Raw genomic sequence first — 21,003 nt, forward strand, 5'->3', positions numbered from 1 at the left:
CGCCACCCGCTCAAACGCATACTCTACGTGGAGTAAAAGAGCTCTGGCTATTTTTTTCCTGTATATACAAGGGTTATTATTCTTTTTTTCAAGGTCCGATCAGCTACAAAACGGAACCTTGAACAAATTTTAAAAAATGCGATAATTCGCAAAAGGTTTTAATGTCTTTATGCTACTTTTCAACATAATCGTCATTTAGGCTGAGGCATTTGTCGTAGCGTGGCACCAAATTTCCTATAACCTGGTCATAGAAAGCCACCGCCAGTCCACTGAGCCATCTTGTTACGGCGGTCTGCAGCTCCTCGTTGGCGCTGAACTGCTGACCTCCCAACCACTGCTTCATTTGAGCGAAGAGGTGGAAATCACTCGGCGCCAGATCCGGGCTGTGCGGTGGGTAGTTGAACACCTCCCAGTGGAACTGCTGGATGAGTTTCTGAGTAGAGGTCGCAGTGTGAGCATGGGCGTTATGGTGGAGAAGCACAACTCCTGATGACAGCATGCCTCTTCACTTATTTTGAATGGATCATCGCAGTCGTCGAAGTGTCTCGCAGTACGTGGCTGAAGTGACTGTTGTCCCAGGTTTCGCAAACTCAACGAGCAGAACTCCTTTGCGGTCCCAAAAAACGGTAGCCACGAGTTTCTTGTTGGAGGCAGCCCGCCTGAACTTTTTTGGTCCGTTCGGGTAACGAGCGTGCATCCACTTTCTTGACCGCTGCTTTGTTTCACCGTTTTCGAAATGAACCCATGTTACATCTCCTGTCACAATCTTGTCTAAGTAATTCCCTGCGTCCTGTTCGTAGCGCTGAAGAAAAGCCAATGCTGCGCCCATGCGTTGAGCTTTGTGCTGTTCTGTGAGAAGCCTCGGTACCCACCTTGCACAGACATTCCTATACCCAAGCTTCTTTGTAATGATGTCATAGACATTTGACCTTGACAGCTCCGGAAATTCTGTGGATAGCTCGGAAATTGTGAACCGGCGCCGCCTCCCTCGAACTTGTTGGTCCACTCGGCGAACAAAGTCTTCAGACGCCGCAGACTTCCTCCCGTGGCCACCTTCATCATGGACGTCAGCACGCCCTTCTCTGAACTGTCGACATCATTTCCGCACTTCACTCTCACTCATGAAATCGCGGTCATACACCTTGCTCATTCTTCTGTGGATTTCGGTATAGTGTACTAGATATTAGGGTAGTGTGTTCAGGCAAGCGCTCACCGTGGCGCAACAAATGTCGACGGCATGAGATGGCGCTACCATAGCATGAGCTGTAGGGAGGAGATTGCATTCTATTTGTCTTTCCGATACTTTCGAGCGACGTGTGATGCGCGCAGGGGCCACCAGCTTCGTCCAACGTGTTCCGAGATCGTTTCCCTTTGTTTATGGAAAGTGTAGATAAAAATAAACCGTTGCAGCAGAGATAAACTGACCTTATCGGAATCATGTAGGCGGGCCAGTCTTTTGATCACGCGATCGTTAAGGGAAGTGGCGGAATAAAAAAAGCCAGACAGGTACGGTAGCCTCGAACATAAAAACTAACTAATTACTGAAATAAGAAAAGATACTAAATACGTCCGAAGTGGACAGAGACTACAGACAATGTCACTGAGCTCCCAATAACTTTGTGTATTGGGGAATTACAATGAAATAAACTGGAAAGGTGGTAGTGGCTGAAATGGTCAGGCAGTGGGGCATGATCCCCCCAACCCTTGTGTCTCCCAGCCTCAGGAGAACTTTCCATCATGTTCACTAGGAATTACAGCACTGGTCGTGGACCACACACCCGACTCACTGAAAGTAATAAATGAGGCAGCCTCAAAAGTCAACCTTGTTTTATTGCACTATACTGAAATTGCACTTATTGCATACTACTTATTGCACTATACTGACGAAAGTCATTGCAAAATGGATAACAATGTGATATACATAACCATACAGCCTTCCTCTAGGAACCAAAAGGTGGCAGTGCTTCTAAAACCCGTTAACAAAAAATTGACCAAAACTAGTACAGGAAACCATTTTTCAGGGACCTTCACGAGCAACGGCTAATTTTACTGTGAAGCTTCCTTTTCCTTTGTGCTTCTTTCGATCGGTTAATGCCCTTGACATAGAAATGTAGCCTTGTCAATACGTAAAACTTCACCACGGCACCTGTCAGAGCCTCTGCATGCTGGCTGCAACCAATAGAGTAACCAAACTCGCACTTCACCAACATCATGACATCAACTATGCTGTCCCTGGACAACTCATCCTGGCTGAAGAAAGATGTAAATATGTCCTCCAGTTTCTTGACTGCTTGGAAGAGACTGCGAGATGGATATAACAGACCACCTTTGTCACAGATGATGGTAAAATTGTGCTCGTCGCCTTCCTCATCCCGACTCCCCAGAAGAAGGCCTCTGCATTCTAGGCAATCGTTGTGGGCGAGGAACTTGCGAGCCACGTAGCCCGCCATATAATGAATGAGCCTGCCATCACTCTTTTGTTCAACATACCCACTGTGTTCTCCAGGGACGGTGCAAAGGATGTCCTCTGCTGACGACAAGTTTCCTGACTCAATAGCGCTGTCAAGTTGGACGCTTGGTTCCGGAGCAGACACATCCTGAACATCAAGCAAAGAGTTAATTTCTTCAGGGACTTCAGCATTGCCTGAATGTGCTGTTTTGGCAAGATTGTAGAATGACAAGCAGTTCACCACAATCAAAAACTGTGTCGGGGCGGGGTGGTCATTTGAACCACAAGACTGTCTGACAATTCCAAAAAAGCTTTCCAGAGGGTCCTGGCTCAAGCGACTTGTCATCAAATATTTAAAGCCATCTGTTACAAGGTAATCAACTAGAGCTATGGTACTGGATATTGTAATCTTGAGGCCGTCTGCGGTTGAAGCACTTAAAAATCCAGCACCTTTTGCATGGGACTCCCAACGGCTAAGGAACGCAAGAAAGTCCTTCAGGCTTTGCAGGTCCTTCGAGTTCGGGCGCAGGGCTCTTGCAGTGAAGCGAGACGTCATGGCCCTGATGAGGCAGTTGATGGTTCTGAAAGTTAAAAGCAGTGTCATATCTTACAGTGTCTCAATTTGTTGATACTGCCGAAGGGCCAAAAACTGATCAGAATTAGTGTCAGTTGCAACTGATGACTATTCCCTTACCTGAAGAAGGACACTGTTGCATCGATGCTACCCCATGATGTCTCCAGTCGGTCCCTGTAGAATTGCAGGCCATTGATGACTCTGTCTCCAAAAAGTTGGAAGGCGTAGGTCACCCGCATTTTTTCGAAATTATTGGGCTGCAGGTGCACGGATGTAAGGCCTGGCATTGCCTTAAGTGTGACGTTGTTGCTGTCAATTTTGAATGCTTCCCTTAACGGCTCCATGAAAACCTAAAAAATGGAAAGAAAGTGTCACACTCTCTCCTTTATAACGAATTACCCAATCAGAATCACTACTATAAAGCATACCATGCCATCAGGTGTGTTGAATGGGTGCTTAAGCAATGCGTTCCTGAGACACTTGATTAAATGAGGGAAATCCGAAAGGAAATGTAGATGGCGTGACGGATCGACAGGGTGCTGAAGCTTGCAGATGACTTTGCCCGACTTGACACCAATTCCCAGAATCTTCCACATCCTTCGATTCCAGGACGCACCATCGCAGGTAATAAAGTCAACCAAAAGTCCACTAGATTCGGCAAGTATTGTTGCTTCAATTATGATTTTGGCAAGCAGCTCTGCCTTCACGTTCCCACTTGTGGCAAAGGCACCGATAATTTGCATCCACTTTCCTGTGAAGGGGACAAACATGATGACCATGCCATGGTCACATGGAGCATTTGCTTTGTCAGCCGTGAAGCAGCCCAGGTCAACAAATCCTTCTATCTGCCCTGTGGCAGTCACAGTCAGGTGCTCAGACAGCTTTATCTCATCAATTAGCAGGCCCCCGTGCCTTTTGAAACTGGTCAGTTCCTTTGTTTTCCGCTTCAGTGCTGCGAGTACCTTGTGACAGAAGCCAAATCCGCTCTTGTAATGCCTCAAGTATCTCTTTAAGGTGCTCTTGCTTGGCAGCGAAATTATATTGTGCTGACGAAGGTGCTCGTAGAGTCTGGGGCTTTTCATTTTCATTATAATGCATTCTAAGATCCAGTCTTTTGAGTATGTGTTCCCTTTTGGGCTTTTCCTCTTTGCTGCTGCAAAACACTGCCTCACACATTCCTGTTGCTTCTTTGGCAAGGTAGAAATTTGTTCCGTTAGAACATCTGCAGATCTTGCTGCATTTTCTTCTTGCATTCGCTTTATCTCATCTCTGAGGCCAGCGTACCGGGACGACAGCCGCCTATACTTTCGGATTACGGAACGTAGCTTTTGGGTACTATTCAATGTACTCGTCTTGGTTGAGCGCTGCAGCCTCGACTGTCGTGTCAGGAGGGCTTTTCTCAGGTACCGACATGGTATGCATGGTTGCCCTGAAAAGAGAGAAAAGCAGCTTAGGTTGAGAACTTGAGCATTCTGAAAAGTCTTTCGGAATCACTTTGTGTTTAACGTTACCTTCTGCTGGTTCCTTGCCTCCGCAGTGTCTGCTGAAATATGTTCCGTCACGAACAGTCACTTGTTGCTCAAGGCCTTCTGTCATGCTTGAAGCTGGCATGCTGTTTGTTGAAAGGGAGCCTTTGCAAATGCCATACTTGTCGACATTTCTGATAACATTCACTGCTTCTGCACAAGTGGCTATGCGTCCTTCTTCGGCAATTCGTCCATTAAGATAGGCTTTGTACGTGAAGCCCGGCATACTGTCCTCGAGGAACACCACCAACCTCTCCAACACAAACTCCCGATTGCTATCCATTTTCAGTTTGCAGTACAAAACCCCACTGTAGTTTGAGACACGATGGCAGCTCCAATATACGGAAGGAACGCTGAGCCGAAGCATGTGTTCTGGCAGGGCTGTTTCATCAAGATGTTGGGCATCAGATACATCCATTGGCAATACTGTTGACAGGTCGTCTTGGATCTGAAGAACGCCGGCTGTGTGTGCGGCGTCGCAGTTACTTGCATTATCGGGCCTTTTAGTCTTGGCCTCAACGCTTTTCCGCTTTCTCGGTTGCCTTCGCCGCTGTTGCTTCTTCGACAAATAACTTGGGACATTTGGAAGCAGCGTCGGAACAGCGTTCGGCAGGAGCTCCGGCTTCCCTCGTGGTATACGTACCTCCTCCCCGTTTACAACGTGAACATAGTCCCGTACAATGCATGTTGGGTCAAAGTGAAGTTCGCAGACAGAGCAACTTTCATCTAGTACTTTGTCTTTACGGTGCAGGTTTCGCTCCCACGCTTTTCGTAGCTCCTCATCCTTTGGGACAGCGAAGAGAGACGGCTGCGGAGTTTTGGTCCATTTGTACCCTGTTTGGCAGCCGGGGGCAAAGCAATGACGTTGCCGACGTCGAGACGGCATCGTACATGACTGGAGACGCAATTAACGAGAACACGTCGAAATAGACGTGCTTACACCTTACACAACGTGAGGCCGGGCGCGGACGCACGATCACACATTACAGTATAGGAAGCCCTCCAGCCCATGCGACTGCAGCGCCACCGCGCACATCCGGGGCCTTTCCACACTCTCCGCTCCTCCGCAATACATGGGGCGCATCGGCGCCTGAACACACTACCCCTAATATCTAGTACACTATAATTTCGGCTGCACGACGGCCTTCATCGTGAAGGAAACAAATCACAGCGCGGATCTCGCATTTGGCGGGCGCGACGATAGCCACTGACATATTTCCTGCCCATAGTTTCTGGACGAAAAATGGGGAAATCACGTGACCGACGCGCGCGCGCGACCCGCCGAGAGGCTATCGAGCGTGCATGAGCGAGGCTCATTCTGTGACGGGTCTCCGTTATTTTTGCGGGTCATTCTGACATTGAAAAAAAAAAAAAAAAAAAAACCTCCTACATATATTTGCCCTTGCAACGGGCTTTCAGTGGTGACTCTCTCACCCTGACTGGATGATATCACGTGCTACATGGCATGGCAACGTTTAAGCAACAAACACGTACACTACGTGCAGCCAAAGAGCTCTGGCTACTTTTTTTGTGTACATGCACATATCACTGGCTTTGCACTGGGCTTTCAGTGGTGAGTCTCTCATCCTGACGGGAGGGCATCACGTGCTGCGTGACCTTCTGACGCCACCCGCTCAAACGTTAACCTTTGCACTGCTGAAGAGGCCCAAGCAGGCCGAAACAGCTGTCCAGTGCTGGCATGGCGACGTTTGAGCAACAAAAACATACACTAGGTGCAGCCAAAGGGTTCTGGCTACTTTTCTTTCTGTATATATATACGTTAAAATGACAGTTCGCTTATACTGAAACTACCGAGACTATTCATACAAATACAGTAAAAAGATATGTATTCTGCCCTCCAAATGTGTAAAGCCTTGCTATACAATGGAGTAGATCGAGGAGTGTCGATGACGGTACACTGTAAACTTTTTCCCACCTTTAAAGGTGTGCGCTATGCACATTCAACCTGGTTGCGTAACATTGCATCTCCAGGATATTTTACAAAATTCGGAAAGCATTACTAAAGTGTCAGTGCAAATCTTGCTTTCATTATGTCTTGGAAATCGTAGGCACGAGCTAATGCATAAATGCATCGCTAATCGAGCACGCGCAAGTGTCTACAATACTGTTGAACAATGTTGAGATGTTGCAAGACTGAATTTTTGGAGGACAGACAACACTCTAGTAAAGAAAATTTGTCCGAAACCGTGCTCCATTATGATGTTACCAAAATTACACATAAAAAGGCGTGCGCCATGCACGTTATTACACCTTTAAAGGTGTGAAAAGATTTCGAGTGTACGTACAGGATCGTGTGTCGACATGTGTGCCCTCAGTTTACGCCACCAGGAGAATGTCTTGCCGCAGACGACACATTGACTATCCAAGCCTGGTAGACCTGTACGTACCTGTAAAACAACGTAAGAAGAACCAGTTACTTCGAAAAAGTAATTAAGGTAGTTACGTTGTGAAAATAGCAACTTTATCACAGTTACTTCTCACAAAAAGTAACTTGTTACAGTTACAGGTAGCTCGTGGAGCAACTGCGTTACTTTAAAGTTACTTTCGACGACAACCTTCAAAGCAAAACGCATAATATAATGGATAATGTAAAACCCCGATACTATAGGGAAGACGAAGGACAGACACAAACACGATGTTTGAGACTTCGTGCTTGTGTCTGTACCTTCGTGTTCCCTAGTCTCAGGGTTTTACATTACGCATTAACTTCGCCAGTTCGCTTGCTTCTTAGCCATATTTTCGTTAACGAAACGTAGTTCCGATGTTTTTATTACACTGCTTACATGCAATTGTAACGCACTAACACCTGCTTGCAACATTGCTTACGACACGTATACTGGCTGGGGTGCATACATTGCATGCCCAACTATTCGCGACTCGAGCGAACTATAGGTGGCGCACGCCGAACCTGGACTCGAGGGTTGCCACTTCCACCACTAGGTGGCTATGGCTTCGCTGGAGTCGCGAATCGCGACTCCAACGGATTAGAGGTAGCGCACGCCGAACCTGGACTCGAGGGTTGCCACTTCCACCACTAGGTGGCTACGGCTTCGCTGGAGTCGCGAATAGCCTAGCTATAGCTTGCTGCTTATCCGTCTGAGAAGCAGTTGCCTTGTCAAGTTTCGGTCCTTCAGCCTGCCTATTAGGTATTCAACCCGAATACGGCAACGTTTTTGCACAAATTCAATACAAACATTTTTTTTTTTTTTTTACTGTGAGAAAATCGTCACAAACCACAGTCAAAAATCTGTCAACACGGAGCAACATTGTTCGTGAGACCGACGTGTACTCCCTTCTGCACACAAAAGTGAACTCCTCAGCTGGCAAACAGTACATGCGATACCTAAAACGATACACCCAAAGTCTATCGTATCGGTGTTGCTGCCGTGATCGCGAACACGACAACAATAAATGAAGGAGAATTGATGATGACATGGGATGTTTCCCCGTGGTAGCCACAGTACCCTACCCCATTTCAAAGAGGTTAATATGAAAGGACAAATTAATAGTGAGCGCGGAGCGAAGACAGGTCGGAGTTGTGTTTAGAGCTCTTCGCGAGGAGTCCAATGGCTTGCACGAAAGCAAAAAGGGAGCGAAGTGCCCGGCACTGACGCGCAGGGGAGCTCCATGGGCCCATTACTTTGGACATGCTGAATGGTCTATGGACAAGGAGCTCAAGTTGGCGTCGAAACACTCTGCGTTCACACGTGTACCGGTTACAGTCCCCGATGATATCGCGGATCGTAGCTGGGGTTTGGCAAGCCGGGCACAGCGCAGTGATACTGTAACCCAGCTTAATACGCATATCGTGAAAAAATTACGTTAGCAACTGCTAATTCTACTTCTTTTTAGCTAAGCGAGACAACCAATGAACAGTAACAACAACAAATAAATCGTGGCTATGACTTGGGGTGATTCACCACTGGAGAGCAGTACACTACCCCATTCCACGCGAGACATTAGATGCGAGATATGAGAATAAGATCCAACGAACTCCCTCAATGACAGAGACTTTCCAGCACAGCTGTGCAACGGCATTGCAAAAATCAAGTTCCTTGTGAAAGAAGACAGCAAACCCACTTATATGGCGCAAATATTATTCGCACAGTATGGGGAACACAGTCTGCAAATGGTGCGGACAGTCTGGAGAAGGACGCAATATGGTGCCGAATGAATAGACACGTTCGTCAGACATCCATTCACGCAAGTGAACATCCTCGAGAACCGACGATCAACAGTTCGGAGCACTCAAACCCAGCGTAATATTAGCGCCGGCAGTGTGGATACAATCATTAGAGAGTTTTAGTACATCGTACGCTATCACCTTTGCGTACGTAAGGAATAGCGTTGATGGTTCTGCGCACGCCCATAACAGAAAGAGAGCTTCGCGCAGTGCGCAGAACCACCAACGCTATCTGTTACGCTCACTCGTGACCAGAAGGGATTGCACACGGCAGTATCTGAGCAGATGCTCGACGAATTTCAGTGCGGGGGTACGAATTTTTGCATCGCCAAAGAGCACCAATGACGTTTGCCAACTCCTTCCGATGCCCCAAACATGCATGCTTTCTCCTTGATATGTAATCAGCGAATTCCGTCTTTCACTAAAAGTAACACAGTACCTACCGATGCCAGCAAGGCTACCACTACAAAGGTACTGCAAATGGTCATCAGCAAGGTGGTCGGACCCACCCATGCAGGATATCGGATGTAGCCTTGCCTTGTGTGAAACATTTAACCTCACAGATCACCAACCTCCTCACCCCGTACAGGTTCGGACGAAAGTTTACGGAACACTCGAGCTGCGTACTTATTCTTCGCTGGGGTACCCTAGCGGCCGGCGGAAGCGGGTTCACTGCTTCGGAGGGACGGAAGCGTGCGCTGTTAGTGGCACACAGTGGTAGTCCCGGTGTCGCTTGGGGGCTTGGATGCGCCAGGGAAGTAGAAGCTACCGCTGTGTGTCGCTAACAGCGCACCCTTCCAACCCTCCGAAACAGTTAACTCACCCGCTTACGGCCGCCGCTAAGGGTACCCCACCGAAGAAAAAGTACGCTGCTGGCGTGTTCAGTAAACTTTTTTCCCAACCTGTACTTAGTCAACACTATAAGCCCTGATCAGACATATTACCGCACCGTTTATAATAATGTACATATTGTAATTATAAAATACAGATCAGAATATTTGAAAAGCAAAATATTATAGTTGATGAGTCTCACCTGTGCTCTACGTGGTTTTAGCTCTGCATCGTCAGTAGCACGTTCTGCCCTCTGATGCACATATCTGACATGGTTCCTTAGGCGTAAGGCACTGGCGAAGCCCGAGCCACATCGTTTGCACTTGTGAGGCCTTTCTCCCGTGTGTCGATAATAATGCGTTACAAGTGTGCTTCTATAGAACACCTTAAAGCAGACTTGGCAGCGTTCTCTTGGGACTATTCCAGTCATTCCTGCATGTCTTAATTTATGAGCACGAAGCGCATTGCGGTAGACAGTTGTATAGCTGCACTGATCACATGAGTAGCTCCTGGCGAGCGCAGTGTGGGCTCTCTTGAAGTGTTCAAGAAAATCGACGCTCTTCTTGTAGGTACGCGGACACTTTGGACAAGTGAATACCCGAGCATTTGTGTGGGTGGCCCAATGGCGGCGAAGGCTGTTCATATTTGCTGCGAATTTGCCGCATACAAGGCACTGGATGGTCCCGTCCGGCAGGTGGCACTCGTCTAACAATCTCGAATCATGGGGGACCTGCAGACACAGAAAAGCGTATGAGTTTTGGTCTACAAGGAGTAAACGCATTGACAGTTAGCCGTTCGACTTATTCACGGGGAGTCTTTCAATCGAATTTCGTCAGACGAAATCCAAATTACGGTGAAACGGATTGGTAGGAACACGTACAGGATCGTGGGTCGTCATGTGCTTCCGCAGTTTAGGCCAAAGGCGAAATGTAGCGCCACAGACGATGCATTGATTACCCAAGCCTGGTAGACCGCGCTTCAGGCGGCCCGGCACCTGTAAAGTATGGAACAGTCAACGTAGATCGTCGGCGTCATACTATCTCTGTGCGAGAGTGTTTTCAGGAAGAAACAAGATCGACGAAAGCATCGGGACGGGGCCTACCCTTGTCCCTGACTCAAACATTGCCAATCTACATGCGAACTGCTGACGACGCCAACATTTTCCGGGCTTTTCTAATGCAGATCTGTGGAAAAAGGCGAATTTCAACGCTCAAGTTTGGCACGTGACTAATTTTCGACACACCTATAGAGTCACTAAATAAGCTACGCTTCTGAGTATCGTCACTGAGACAAACGTTACGCAAATGTGGCGAGTTCGGGCCGCCATGTTGTTTCGGTTGACCTCCAGCGCCACCTCTACTTTGGCAATAGAAATTGATGAAGATGAAGTTCGGCGGTGGAAGAAGACAACACTTCGAAGAGCGCTCTATGGATGGCTCGGAGGTCAAACGGAAACGCCATGGCGTCCTTTCGTCTCAGGCTGCGTTCCAATACCTCGCGCCCGCGAAGCCGCTTGACTAGGCATTACTAGGCCTGATTAGACCCCTTTGCTTGTCAGTATTGGAACAGGCTTGCCTAGCCGAGGCGCCTGTGGCGCCATCTCGTTGCTCACGCAAGAAACGCGTACGGCGCAAGCGCAGTAGGACTCTAATGCGCTAAGTTTGTAGGACATCGTGCATAGACTGCCACCTTCACAACTAAACATGTGTTGCAACTCTCTACGCAGTTTTAAAAAACATACCACTATGAGCAACTTTACATTTAAAGCCAGCAGAAACAGCCGGCACGCTGGTACCGTCAACGGGCGTCTCCATCCCGGCTGTCAGATGGTCAGGCGTATAACTAGACTGCATCGATGCGCACTAGGCGGTAGCCGATGGAATGCGCACTTGGTGAGATTTGGAACGAGACTTAACATGGTGGCACTTCCGGTTAGACCGCTAGGCAGTCGACTAACCGGGGTATTGTAACGCAGCCTCAGTGTAGGTATCGATACTCTGAAGCGTAGCTTATTTAGTGACTCTAGACGCACCCTCTAAGTTTGCATGCCCGTACAACGTATACGGGTTCATGGAGCATCGAGTCGGAAAAGCAGGTCAACAATTCGCACTTTCGGGTGAACGTCTCGCGCGTGCTACGTGATACGAGCCGTTCACTGGGAGGGTGTGGCCATTGTCACGAGCCTGTCTCAAAAGGGGGGTCGCTTGACGTCACACGACGGACAGCGCCAAGGCCACTGTCACCATTATGGACCAGAGCAGCCGCCTCGAAATTTCATTTCGGCCATGTGGGAGGAGCTATGGCGGGTCTGACCTCATAGCGCGTGCCAATCTTCGCCAAACTTTTCGACACGGCAAGAAGTTGCTCGAGTATAGGAAGTGTCCATGTCCCTCGGCAGGCTTACGTAAAGCGTGAACCGCATGACCCGAAAAGCGTCCAAAGTCTTTTCGAACCGAATTGTACACATGAGGTCACGCGCAGCCTTTGGAGCGCATTGGAGCCACGTGACGTTAGGGAACATGGGGATGCGTCACAGGACGAATGAGGCAGCAGTGTGTGTTTTTCCAATTTTCTCGCACGTTTGCACGCATACCACAACGACTCACCTCGTGCCCTTCTTCTGTGACTCCGGTGCGGCAACATGTTTTCCAGTGTCACGTGACCAAACATGACGTCACCGCACAAGCCTTATTCCGCAAATACAAATTTCTCCTCCGAAAAGGGAAGTGATGCCAACCGAAAAAGTAGGAATCATTCAATGCCTATATTCAGCCGGAAGGAGCACCATAGCAAGCATGACGTAGCAACCATGTCAACTGTTTCCGCGTGTGCGACTTCTACCACTATGAATACAGGGAATATCAGATTGATCTGTATGGTTGAAAGACAATGTGTCCCAAGGTCAGAAGCATTAGACAGAAATTCGGCTTGCAGTTCGGGCACAGAAAAAAGGTCGGTCCCGGTTCGGGCAGTTTTCAGGTCTTCTTTTTCCCCCGAAAACATGACAATCAGTCACCGTTTTCCATTGGAGCATGCATTGGAACGAGTGACATCACATTGCTGAGCTTGGATTTGATTTCTCTTACTGCGTCGTTTTCGTACAGATTCTTCCGATGCACTAAAACCTGCCGCCTAAAATTGATACCAATCCATGGTTGTAAACAAATGACGTCATAGTTCTTGACAGCGCCACCAAATTGGTTGAGTTGAACTACCCTGGAAGCTAGGCGCGAACAAAGCTCGCGCCGGAAAACCACAGTCTTGAGGGGATTACGATGGTCCCTGAAAGAGATGCGACCTTCAGTCCTACTCTTCTTTCAAAAGATGACCTGCACCCCTACGTCATCGACTACGTTTCGCCGCCGCGCCATGCATGCCGGTGGGCATCTGTCAGCCTAATCAGCTTGATCAACCTATCAGCCGATGCGGTTTTCCCGCTTCTTGCCCACCACAGAAAAATATAACCTCGAACCGGTCTTACCGTGACGTCACATGTTTGTAAACAGAGGGTCGTCTACAGGAGGCAGCGAACAATTGGCCATTCGTGGAACCCAGCCCTCCCCTTCTGTTTTGTTGCGATTTCAGTCAGTCTAGCAACGTCATGATGACGTTTCTCGAGTAGAGGTCAATTGCCCTTAAAATGAGTTACATCGCGTTGTTGATTTTTCATTTGACATATTTTATCGTATCGCTCCTGTGTGGTGCTGCCGATCTGCAAACAACCGAAACTGTGCTTCTTTCACATCCGAAATGAAGACGTGGTCCTTAGTGTGTTGTAAGTTAGGCTATTAAATTTCATACGCAGGAGTACGGTAATGTTTCTCCTTTATTCTCTTAAATATTTCTTCGAATAGCAAGTCGACCTTGTCCGGCTGACCTTTCCTTTGTCATCTAATAAAGTTTCACGCGCGCACCCCCCCCCCCCCCCGCCTCTCTTTCGACTTGTACACAAAGTCGTGTATTGCTGTCCCAGAGAGACAGAATAACCAATAGATCCAGAGCCATAGCTGAAGGCTCTTACACATTCCTTTTCTTTCACGACAGCTTGTGTTAAATTTGGAAGAAATCGGTGCTCTAATGCTTTCCTGCCACCTTTGCCCGTGACAGCTGACATATCTGGTCTAGTGATATCACCTTCGGTATCTTTATGTTTAGTGAATTTCATGGAATGAGAAGCCTACCTCATCTTGCGACGTCATGTGTCTCCGGTGTTCAGCCAAGGGTTTGTCGACATCCAGTTCCTTTTCCAAATCAGGCAATCCACTATCGTCTTCGTCATGAGTGACACTTGTGCATGGTGCATCAGTAGTCGAGACATCCATGCTATCGCTTATGGCTCTGACTTGGTGACAGGAAGAACGAAGGCTTGAAACGCTCACTAAGAGCGACGATAAGTAAGTCAACACACCATCTTCACTGCCTTAAACGTGACTTTCCAAAGTATCAAATGGCAAGGAACAACTGCGAAGCCCTGCTAAATGAGAGAGAGAGAGAGAGAGAAAAAGATCAGGACGGTTTTGTAATGCGAGTCTGTCTGTGCGTGTTCAGTTCCTCCAGAGCCGTTTATAAACATATACGGCTCTGTACATATACTAAACATATACTACTAATAAACGGTTCTGACTTCCCCCTGTGGGCAACGACGCGATCTCGAGAAATAAAGCAGGAACGTGTCCAACCACCCCGAACTGCACGGAGCCCAATTTCGCACAATGTACCGGTTGGGTTGCCACCAGGCCGGTATTATACCGGCAGGGCCGGTTAGGAAGGTGATACCGGCAGCCTTTTGCCGGTATTTGTCGCTCAACACGTTTGATAAGGGTTTTTACGGGGTTTTCCTTTCGACATTCCACTACAGCTTGAATAAATCTGGAGCACACACCCAACTCCGTAGTCACTAGCCGTTTTCGTAGTAATTCATTATTATTATCATTGTTGTCTTGAGCTCGGGTACGAGACCAGATTTTTCCAGTGTTATTATTAAGGTTGACCGGAGCTGTGCATCCCCCATTCGTATATATTTTTGACTATGTAGTCATGAAATCGGCAGAATAAGCAGGGGCTATAAGCAAATGTGCGCAGGTAAAGATTGTCTAGAAATGTTTACGAAACATATAACGGTGCACAGGCACTAACAAAAATGTTAGTAAAGATGCATTAGACGTCGTCGAGCTACAACGTGAACTTACAGAAAGCAGGTATCCCATGCAATAGACGCTGCACCATATAGGAAGTTGCCCTTAAGGTGACTACTAGGCCGCGACAGCGGTATATACTAGAACATACTGGTATTTCATAGAGGCGCAAACGCACATGGCACAGCTGGGTACAATTTGTTCACTCAGCTAATGTGGTTATATTCCTCTAAGACATACGGGGTCCAGCTTTGCGGGTACAGCTGCAGGTCTGAGACTGTCGCGCGAACACGGTATAAATACATATATACACGTAGGTGTCATCTGTTTGCCAGCGTGTCATCGAAATCGATCTGTTCAATTTATGTCCTTTGCATTCACTGAACACGTGAAAAATTCGTTTGAACTACTAACATAACACTTACCCACAAGAGACTTGCTGTCACACGTGGAGCACTGCACGACTGACACGCCGTACACAAGACACGAGTAGCAGCAAGGTTGGACTCTCCCAGAAACCGGTTTCTTTCCTACAGTCTTCTCCATGTGTCACATGAGAAGTGAGAGAGATAAGGATGAGGCGGGATCACATAGCCAGGATGACGGGACGACAAAGTGAGATGGCGAGATCAGATTGGCATACGTCCAGCGTCGGCGCTGTTCGCAAGTGAGTCCTTCAAGGAAATTGATTTGTTATGCGCATTTTTCGGAGGTTCCGCCTTCACGAAGGTGTCAAGCTTCATGAGAGCGGACATATGAACGGAGTCCGTCAAGCTCAGAACAAGATAAACGTTCCGTTGAAACAGCCAACACTTCCAGCACGTCATTTACGCCGTCATCCGTGTACAGCTGTCCGAGTCGTATTACCCGTTACGGCGTTTCCAATTCAGCATTACGTATTTTGTGCACGACGATTTTGACATTGATTTTACTGCATAGAACAGTATAAGTATAATAACTATGTCTAACTTGTGCATGTGTTTCACGAAACACTAGTGACCCCATATTGTTGAAACCAGTTTCGAGACACAGATACAGAGATACTCTTCCATTAAATTAACTTTCCCTTCTCTTCTTTTTTAATTCCCCTTTGCATTAAACATATATCCACCCCCATTAAATGGAATACATCAACCATATATTGCTAATGGTCTATTATTTGCTGTGTTTTCTTTTCTTTCGCTTTCAGCGATTTGAGCTGCTGAATATGCTGAATCATACATCACAGACAAGACTGCTTGCTCAGCAACGGGAATTCAGAGCAGTCGTCCTGCGGTTGGCAGTTGTTGACCGGAAAAGTTTCCGAAGTTCAGCAGAAGGCGCTCGTGCCGCCGTTCGGCAAACACTGATCCCCATCTTGCCAGCGAAGAAAGAGCTACTGAACGAGTTGCTCTTCTTGTTGAAACATGGAATAATAAGCTTGATTTAACAAACGAACAAACAGGCTTGCCTTGTTATTGTTTGCCAACTAAGATCCTTCTAAAACAAGCTTCACTCTCTCTTTTCCCACATAATCCAACGTACGCTGTCTAGATGCACCATCGAACAGAACGGGATCTGCCATGCCATAGGGAATCACCGTTTCGTGCAGCGTTTGTTTTTCTAAACCCCAAAATACTTGAGGTCACTCACAGGCTGTGCATGAGACCTGTGTCGCTGAGGAATGCCAGAATTTTTTTTTTCACAGATCGTTGTTCAGGATGTCGTACTGGGGTTAGATGTTTACTGAATGAAAAAAAAAAGAAAAGAAAAGACAGAAAGTGAGGAAAGATTAGTCAGGCGTAGGCCGACTTGCTATTCCTTCGAGAAAAATAAAGAAAGAAAAGGAAGCACACACACAAACAAACAAACAAACTGGCCTTAGACGCTGGTCGAGAGGCTGGTGGTACGAAGAAAGCTCAAGAGGGTAGTAGTAACCACGCCCTGGTATTGCAGGACCACACCGAGCAGGTTGGCGTTAGGGTAGCCAAGTTGTCGCAAGTGACGTTGGAGGATGTGTGTTTGTGAGTCTTTTGGGCCGAGCATAGAGTCAGTGGCATAAAGTCTGTGAAGGGCTCTCCTCAGCAGAAGACGGCTAAAGGTATTTTATGTCTGTAAACGGACAGAGCGGCCGTAGATGATTACGATTACGCTTTCATTCTGAATAAAGAGTTGCACGTAGTTGTGCACTTCCGACACAGCGGAGCAGCCAGCTGACACAAACTCGTGAAAGGCAGATCTGACGGGGTGACACTCAACTCTAGGGTTCGGGACAGCTTGGACGAGGTCTGGGATGGCAATTAGCAGGCGCCTGGTCGACTAAATTCGAGTTAGTCCGATCACAAGTTGGATATGTTTGAACCAGGCTGCTGTGATTCGTAAATGCCAGCGAGGGTCGTGATCAAAATGGAGATGGCCAAATGGTACCTTTTAAGCAGAGGACACACGTCGATCGGGGTGGAAGCCGAGCGATTTTATGTGGACGAGGCGAAGGCCCCGTCCCACCAATCGCTATAGCAGTCTTGGGAAGTAACTAAGTTACAAAAAATTGTAACTTCTGACTGTAACTAGTTACTGATACGGGAAATGTAACTTTTAACTGTATCTAGGCACTTTTCTGGGTAACTCGTTACTGGCTTTCGAAATCGCAGCTTTTCCGTTTCGGAGCCACCTCGCATCACACTTCATTTGTCTTCTCTTTCCCTTTTTCTCTTTTTAACGACCTTTTGACCGCCTCTGCGGTTATGCTGTAGTTATGCTGTATGCGGTTATGCGTGGCACAGCCTAGGCTGGCACTGAAAAGAAGCATGTGTCATATGACTGCCTTGAGTTTCTACACGCGAAAGAAACAACGAAAATCAGCACGGGGCAAAGAAGAACTGTACAGGAGGCCGAGGTATTCGAGAGGTAGAGAGGAGGAAGGAAGCCGCAGAAACCTAGCTGGCCCTGAATGATTTCTCAATTATAAGAAGAATATTCGTTAAATATAATACCGGCATTTCCTCAAGCGCCCCACTTGAGGGGCGCTCCAGCATGGGCCGGGATATTTTCGCAATTAAGAGAGGCAAACTCATTGATGCAAACTTCGAGGTGCAGCTGCTCCTTAAGTGCAGTATGTACAGATATGTGTAATAAAAGTAATTCTGCGATAAAAGTTGATACGTCATCTTCATTACTAAATTTTCTGAAAGTAACTGTAATTTGTAACTGTAACTAGTTACTATTTTCGCGATGTAACTGTAGCTATAACTTAACTACTCTCTGGCTCGGGTAATTGTAACTATAACTAGTTACTTTTCAAAGTATCTTTTCCCAAGACTGGGCTATAGTAATACCTTGCATATAGTTATGTAAAATTAACTATGTAAATAAACCCCTGTTATTGTTAGGGCTTTGCCATATGACCAAGACCAAGGCCTTGACCTTGGAACTGTCGTCGTCGCGGCTCGTGGGCCCTTTTCTTTACATGATCACATGATGGTCATGTGACCTAACGAAGAAAAGTCAGGATTGAGAGGGCTTTACTCTATCGGTCCACCGGTGTCGAATCTCTGACAGTCGAGGAGAAAATATGGAATATCAGCGTCAACAGCGCAACTGGGGCATTTGGGCGAGTGGAGAAGACCCATTTTACAGGTATGTACAGGTTGTAGTGTAGCTTTCAGTGGTGCCTCATACAGTTTCCTAATACACAAAAAAGGAGGTGAGGTGGTATAATATGATACGCAAGCGCTTCGAGACCGAAGTGACCATCATTGAGCATGCGCACCGTATCTGGCGCTGTGATCACTCCTTTGTTATATAGAGCTCAAAAGCGATTGGGTACCCCTTTCTAAGACTGTTTAATGTGAGTGGACCAGAGCGTTATAGACGAATAATAGCACGTTGACAGGCAGGGCATTTCTGAGCTTGGTGAGCGCAAAGATCGAGACCGCGAAATGGTGAATTAGGAAATTTCCCAACTGGGAACATCGAGGCCCTCCCCTACACGGTAGTAGCAGCCATCCCGCTCAAAGACTCTTTTTGTCTCCTTTCTTTTCTTTTTCTTCTTGTTTGTTTCTGTCTCCTTCTGATAATACTTACTTATATACTTGTATGTAGTCTTTCTTAGTTGTTTTCACGCTTGCTTTTAGTTATAATGAGCAGCTGCAAGCAAAAAATAAAATAAAACTCTACTGCTGAACGTGCTTGGATGAGCGAACCCTTTCAAGGTCGAAGAACGTCCCCGCGTCAGAAAGAATGGGGAAGAGTAGGGACCGAAACCGGTTTTCAGAGATTCGGACACTGTGCCATCCGTGTCTTGTGCACGGAGTGTCAGTCGTGTTGTGCTCTACGTGTGACAGCAGGACACGTGATGGGGTGAGCGTTATATTAACTGCTTATTAACCAATTTCCCACGTGTGCAGTGCATGTATAGTACAGGAGTTCTAGTTTGTACAAATAATTTTCCGTGACTCACCGGTAAAGAAATGGAACAACCCCTGTCCCCCACTTTCGCGCGACAACCTCAGATCTGCAGTTGTACATGCAGAACTGGATGCCGGAGTCGGAATCTTTGCGGGCGGTGTAAACGTATTTTTATTCGCAACGTATTAGTTTTCGCGAATCGCGCCGACGGACCCTGAAAAAATTATCCGACATTATTACCAGCTACGGATAATTAAAAAAATAGCTAGGAAGCAAGCGAGCTGGTGAAGATCACGCATAATGTAAAACTTGTAAAACTTCGAGTTGTATAAGACTTCGTGTTGTGTCTATCCTTTCGTGTTGCCTAGTCTCGGGGTTTTACATTATGCATCAGCTACGGATGCTCCTCCCGTTCCCTTTACTCGTTATCACGCTTACGAATTAACGTGTTAGCGAGTGTTGTAACTCTCGAAGTCAAGGCTTTAACCCTCCTTCAGCAAGGAATGCTGTTTGCCAGCTCATTCTGACAGCGGAACAATTTTTGCAGCTGCCCAGACGAAAACCTTCACCTCTCTCTGCCATCGAAGTCGCTCGATAATAAACTTTCATGTGCCGGGTAAACTTCACCCGTTACTTCTGTTGCTTCAAACACTTCAGTTACTAGTGTCCCGGGAATTATTCACTGCAATTTCTTAAGTCAATTACTAGTTGATTTATCATGCCCTTGTTAGTTTAGCACTGTTTCTTGCTTTTCTTTTTATGTACTTCGGCTTCGTAGTCGATCAAGAAAATGTATTGTGCACGTAATACATAAGTTGTATTCAACACAAGCTATGCAGTGCATGGCCTTGTACCTTGTCATTCGGCGCCTTAAAGGAATATGTAACAACAACAACAAAAAAAAAAAAGAAGAAGAAGAAAGAAATACTTCTTAAAACATACATTCCCTCTTCAACTGGACGGGGCCGTCCTTTTGATGCTGCGAACGTCCTGGGTTCCAGCCCAATCAATTCAGAGCCCTGCATGCGTTCCTGTAGTTTTTTTTTTCTTACTTTTTCTTTACAAATAATAAGCTGGTGGATGTACCGTGATTGTGATATTTCACTGTGATAAACATGTGACACCCGACTGCTGTTTTCATTTCATTTTCACTTCCCAACTATCATTTTTCTTTACTTCACTGGATATTTAAATGAACTGTAGTAGTTGTCTCTCTTCATCAACGCCGCATTATCCACAACATTTTCATTACATTAAACCGACCAATTTGAACGAACGTCTTCGTATGCGTAAAGTTTTTCCACACTGTTGCCTCTGGTGCTAAGTTTTGTGGCGATGTTTTCATTTATTCCGTTTCAAAGTGTATAGATTTTTGTAGTTTCCCGTTCTTCTTTTCTGAATAACGCGTCCTGCAGTAGCCAGCCCCGAGTGTCTCGGGGCTAGCATAATATTATTATTTTTTTCTTTTACAAATCAAATCAAATCTTCGTAGGGGTGGTGATGATGTGCTTCCGTAAAGTTTTCAGATTATATACAGTTGGCGCGGAGTGTTTCGATCTTCCGTTCTCCCTGTCCTCAGGCGATAATCGTTATAGAGAAGATGGACGTCTCGACAACTATGACTTCAAACATCGGAAGCGAAGTTTCATACGGAACAATAGCGCAGGGTGTCACGGACCTCTACACATACTTCTCCTACAACTCGGGACTAGAAAATATTGACCAGCGGCTGGTACTCAACCTTGCCTGTCACGAGGTAGGTTGCCTCTCAATATCGCAATGTTTCGTATGCGATTCGAGAACAATGCGTGTAATAATTATTACAGGAGGTGCGTCGGTCACCTAATGGGGCATCCGGTACAAGTGTCACTCCTCATGAGGCAGATAGTGGATCGTTC

The 21,003-nt window shown here is 46.8% G+C and overlaps 2 protein-coding genes across 3 annotated transcripts in view; both read right to left on the minus strand.

The window, feature by feature from the left end:
* Positions 1–15,312, minus strand: part of LOC135388026 (zinc finger protein 791-like) — a 31,018-nt gene extending 15,706 nt beyond the window's left edge. Inside the window, exons 1-5 of one of the 2 annotated variants that reach the window (XM_064617302.1) lie at positions 15,145–15,312; positions 13,766–14,058; positions 10,465–10,578; positions 9,787–10,314; positions 6,856–6,957 (exon numbers count right to left, since the gene is read on the minus strand). In XM_064617302.1, the coding sequence (XP_064473372.1) occupies positions 6,856–6,957; positions 9,787–10,314; positions 10,465–10,578; positions 13,766–13,906 (885 nt within the window). In that variant the 5' untranslated portion in view covers positions 13,907–14,058; positions 15,145–15,312. Of the gene's footprint in view, positions 1–6,855; positions 6,958–9,786; positions 10,315–10,464; positions 10,579–10,686; positions 10,816–13,765; positions 14,059–15,144 lie in introns of those variants that run through there. The other variant, XM_064617303.1, reaches the window with a different exon arrangement.
* Positions 3,419–4,276, minus strand: LOC135387642 (uncharacterized). The gene has a single exon (XM_064616750.1). It carries the CDS (start codon positions 4,274–4,276, stop codon positions 3,419–3,421), a length of 858 nt encoding a protein of 285 aa, XP_064472820.1.
* Positions 15,313–21,003: the final 5,691 nt, after the last annotated feature.

This window comes from Ornithodoros turicata, chromosome 3, assembly GCF_037126465.1.
Source record: "Ornithodoros turicata isolate Travis chromosome 3, ASM3712646v1, whole genome shotgun sequence".
Lineage (NCBI taxonomy): Eukaryota > Metazoa > Arthropoda > Arachnida > Ixodida > Argasidae > Ornithodoros > Ornithodoros turicata.

Excerpts from the sequence above, each read along its gene's own strand:
- LOC135387642 (XM_064616750.1), bottom strand. The coding sequence starts at position 4,276 with ATGCAAGAAGAAAATGCAGCAAGATCTGCAGATGTTCTAACGGAACAA.